The 4,984-nt window shown below is 42.2% G+C and overlaps 1 protein-coding gene across 1 annotated transcript; it reads left to right on the top strand.

Moving 5' to 3' along the window:
- The first annotated feature begins 219 nt into the window (after positions 1-219).
- On the top strand, positions 220-3,320 carry LOC141343103 (transmembrane protein 121-like). Its single transcript, XM_073847701.1, has one exon. The coding sequence runs from the start codon at positions 1,221-1,223 to the stop codon at positions 2,169-2,171; it is 951 nt and encodes a 316-aa protein (XP_073703802.1). The 5' UTR covers positions 220-1,220; the 3' UTR covers positions 2,172-3,320.
- The last annotated feature ends 1,664 nt before the right edge of the window (positions 3,321-4,984 follow it).

Below are 4,984 nucleotides of genomic sequence, written 5' to 3'. Positions count from 1 at the left end.
ATTATTTTTTTTAACCAAGTCAAATAATGCTATTTGAATCTCAATCAGAGAGAGTGAGTGAGTGAGTGAGTGAGTGAAAGAGAGAGAATGAGGGAGATTGAGAGAGAGAGAGCGCTGAAGGAGCCACATTGTGTCAGTGTCTGAGGAGAGCAGGCAGAGGGAGATGCAGGCGCACGCACCTCATTAACACACATGGAGAGAGAGAGAGAGAGAGAGAGAGAGAATGAATTCTTCACTCGTACCGCCAGCAATCCTGATATTCCTGACGCGGCGCAGCAGAGAGCATGTGCTGAGACAGGAGCAGCGATGCACAGCTGACAGCACAGACGGACACCAGCTTCCCGCTCTGATCTGAGGTGACGAGCAATCAGGACACATCGAATCCAACTGCATCTGCATTCACAGGACAAAGAACCAAACACACATGAACCACTGGACCGATCACCAGCACATCCCGATGGTTTAATGCTACAGTAAGTCGACTTCCATGTAAAATAACGCACCTGCACTTGCTGTAAGTTTTTAGTCTAAAGCACAAAAAAGTGAGTTTCGATTTAGACAGATTTTTTTCTCCTGTGCTGAAATCAAATTCGCCCTCTGAGACGTCTACAGCAACCTTGTCTGCACACTCCAAGCTTAAGTGGATTACATTCGAGGCATTAGGGATTTGGGGGCTGTAATTTTGAAGAGACATGCCTGACCACAGGATACAACACAACCAGGGGAGAACTGTGTGTGTTTCCTGTCACTTTACATATGGATTACGGTCCTAATTTGGTCTCGGCGAGGACGGTCCACAGCTCATTGTCATGATGAACTTCAGACAGGGGAGAAAGTAGGTGTCTGGTCGCTTTCTGAATTTTATTTTAAATATCTTCTCAGAGAGTGCATTAAATTGACCTGTAGATGTATGCGTCTGGCCGACGGCCACAAAACAAGATCTTTTTTTAATGCAGCAATGAAGGTCTCGAAACAGTGGCCAAAATGCCGTCAGACTAGAAATTCTTGAAGACTTCATCTAAACGTATCGGCTTTGATGGTTTGTGCATTTTGGGATCTCGACGATCGACGTGATTTAGTTTGGGTCCAGCTAGCGAATCCTGGAGCTCGGCCATGGGAGCACCATCGGGGAACGGAAGAGCGTGAGCCCCAGAGGAACTTCCTTAAATCAGGCCATCAGGGAAGAGGTCGCGAGGGTCCGCCGTCCCGCCCCCGGCAGGATGGTGCCACCCCCTCCCACCAACAAGCCGCACGTGTGCTTGTCCACCATCGTCATCATGAGCAGCATGGCGCTGATGGACGCGTACCTCGTCGAGCAGAATCACGGCCCGCGAAAGATCGGCATCTGCATCATGGTGACCGTCGGCGACCTCTGCTTCCTCATCGTGCTGCGATACGTGGCGGTGTGGGTGGGAGCCGAGGTGAGGACGGCAAAACGAGGCTACGCCATGATACTTTGGTTCCTTTACATCTTCGTCTTGGAGATTAAGGTGTATTTCGTTTACCAGAACTACAAGGCTGACCGTAAAAGCCTGGACGCCTTGGCTCGGAAAGCTCTGACGCTCCTGCTGTCCGTCAGCGTTCCCATGCTGTTCGTGATTCTGGTCGCCGTCGACCACATGGAGTACGTGAAGGCGTTCAAGAAGAAGGAGGAGATCAGAAACCGTTTGTTCTGGGTGGTGGTGGATCTGTTGGATGTTCTGGACATCCAGGCCAACCTGTGGGAGCCGCAAAAGAAAGGGCTTCCTCTCTGGGCCGAGGGACTGATGTTTTTCTACTGTTATATTCTTCTTTTAGTGCTGCCCTGTGTGTCTCTGAGTGAGATCAGCATGCAAGGCATCAACATCAGTCCTCACAAGATGATGCTCTACCCCATTCTGAGTCTGGTGACGATTAACATTGTCACTCTCTTCATCCGTGGAGGGAATATGCTCCTCTATAAGGACAACAGAGTGTCTGCGATACTCATGGCCAAGAACATCCTAGCCGTCGTTTTGAAGACGTGCAGCTTTGTGCAGTACAGGAGACAGTTGCAGAGCGCCCCGCCTGGGTTTGGAGTGGAATTACAGAAGAACTTGGTGCCGTCCTGTCGATCCATACAGACGCCTCCACAGGTAGCGCTGCAGGAGCAAACGCCGCTGCCGGAGGTCACCACGTGTGAACACACGTGACCCAAAATCTGGAGACTACCTGTATGGACATAAGCTACGTATTGCAAGAGAAATACAACGGTATGAGGGTAGTCAGTAATTGCTAAACTTACTTCCTTACAAATATACTTTGCATACTGTGTCACCTTTCTATTATGTCATTGGACAAACTCCAATTTTTAAAATGGCCCTGGTCATCTGGGGTCCAGGTTTGTCTGGACCCCAGTCTGTACTTTGGTCCAATTGGTCCCTGCTAGTAGATGTCAAATACACCATCTGATTGCAAGCAGTGATTTGAAAACAGCCGTAAATGTCTGCGTGCAATTACGGTAGAAGTTTTACCAGTGACTGAATATTTTTGAAGGCTCTTGAATTGGTATTTGTCCTGTCTGCTGACGTCACAGCTCAGGATAGTGACTAGTGTAGTGTAGGAAATGATTCGAGACACAGGTGACTGGGCAAGTGAAAATGATTCAGCATACTACAGTTACATTGAAAGATGATTATCATACTGGTGCAGTGCTTTAAAAACCATACAGTTTGCCATAAACTAGTTATATTTTCCCATGAGATCGGGTTGGTATGTCTAGCAGTATAATAGTAAACCATTACAAACACAGTTTGATCAGAAATGTGTAAGCGTAACAGACACTGTTAGTTTTGGAAAAGTCGCCCTCATAAATGCAAAGTTTCATCATTTATCAAAAACATGACAAGATTTATAAAGATCTATTTTTAAAAGGTTTGTGATTAACATTTGAATCAAAAGGGGAAAAAAAAACTATTGTAATTCATTTGTGTGTATTTATTTATTTTAGTCATGCAATAACAAAAGCTTTGGTCACTGTTCATCCACGCCAATAGGCATATTTACAACACCAACAAAAAAAAAGGAAAAAAGAACAAACAGCCTTTTAATGGAAAAGGGGATAATGATTTTTTTGTTTTTATGTGATGCTTTGATAAAGAATCGTGTATATTTGAGTCGTTATGCGTGTTGTGTGTTTGTTACAGCATGTTTTCACTCAGGTCAGACACACAAATGTACTGATTAGACTGAAGATTGAGTATGTTTCATGTCCTAATTACAATTCTGATGAGGGTTTTTAATTAAACAGCATTACAAAGGGAAAATGACCAGTGATTCTCCTCTCTTCATTTTATTCTCTAATTAGCCGCTATCTAATTACAAATGGAGTTTCTTTTTGCCAACACCATTTATCTGAAAATGCTCTTTTAACACCTTGTCCGATCTAATTTTTAGGTGAATGAAGTGTTCAATGAAAGAAGATCAAACTCTGGTAGTATGCTACTGATGAAGCTTAAATTGATCATGTTTGATGTTGGTTTTAATTTAACAGAATGAATGTACAGCTGTGTGAATAACTTCCAATAGCTGAAGAAAACACACTGCACTAACAAACCTCATGCATTTGCTTACCTGACACGTAATGGAAGAAGCTAACAGAGATTCACCTGAACAGAATCCTGGGAACTTGAAGCGTGTCAGAAACATGTGATAAACATTCAAAGTCCTAGAAGAAGAAAAAAAACGTTACCGCAGAGTCACTTTAAAATCTACATGAAAAGGTATTCATGCCTCATTTCACCTTAATGATGTGACGTATTTTGTGCTTTTATCCATGAGGAACTGAACTGAGGAATGTGTTTCACATAATTTAGCAAATAGGGTTTACAATTCAGTACATTTGGATTCATGTTGACTTTAAGCATTTGATTTGATTGCTAAAGGTTTGGTGTTGACTTCTGTCTTAAGCTAGTCTTTGTATTTCTCTAGCATTGGTGTATTTGCGTATCTCTTTGTCATTCCCACAAAAGCAGGATGTTCAATGGTGGTAATAATCTCAGGTTATATTTGTAACCATTAAATTGTAAATGATGACTGAGACTTCTTATTGATGTTCTATGAAAGTGCATGGATTGAACTCAAAATATGATATGCAATTCCATCACTTTTCTATAGCAACATTTCAACCATCAATTTGTTGTGCTAATTATACACCAGTGTCTAAATTTGCATGCATTTTATGATTGAAATCTGCCATTGACTTTTACTGGTAGATGATGAGTGTGCAGAGCATGTTGGGATATTTTTACTCAAACTGAGAAAAAAAATCAACCGACCAACAGTTTTAAATCAATTTTAAATCAATACAACGCCTTCTCACATTCTGGTGGTGCATATTCTTCCCGAGTCTAACATGATTTTACTTTAATTTTAAAGATGCAAAATCTTCCCTCAGAAGAGACTACCACATTTTCTGATTTAACAATGTGAACAGAAAGAAAGAAATACAATGATCAATGAACATTGGCGTGTAGATTTTGCATACCAAACTAAACTGCATGAAAACTGCAAGTGTGAAATATGTGTTGACTCGAGAGACTGGATTAGAGCAATCTCATTTGTGCATGTTACATTTAACAGAATTCTAACCCAAATCCATCTCTTGGCTATTGTTACTGTACACACATCTCTCCTCCAGACAGTGTTGGGCTCTTCTTTAACTTCATTTGTCTTCATGTTTTTGTTCAGCACCACCTTTACACAAAAAATGCTTCATTAATGGAGTTGAAGGTAAAGTTCAAAACAATCGATTTAAAACACACACAGAAGAAATGTCAGCAGTGTACTAATGTAACACTCATAACACTTTCCTGTATGTCTGATGGAGCTCAATGCTATTAAAGCCTTTCACTCGATGATCTCCACCTGCCCTCTTTCAGCTGATCATTCCATCCTCTCGTCTGCTCGTCTTGAGTTTATCTGCTGCATCTCTTCTCCGTTCATCTGTTCTCTCCTGCATGTGTCT

This window comes from Garra rufa, chromosome 1 (assembly GCF_049309525.1).
Source record: "Garra rufa chromosome 1, GarRuf1.0, whole genome shotgun sequence".
NCBI lineage: Eukaryota > Metazoa > Chordata > Actinopteri > Cypriniformes > Cyprinidae > Garra > Garra rufa.
Note: the sequence above shows the minus strand (reverse complement) of the source record. Positions and strands in the feature narration are given on the sequence as shown.

Coding starts and splice junctions, on each gene's coding strand:
- LOC141343103 (XM_073847701.1), top strand. CDS start 1,221: ATGGTGCCACCCCCTCCCACCAACAAGCCGCACGTGTGCTTGTCCACC.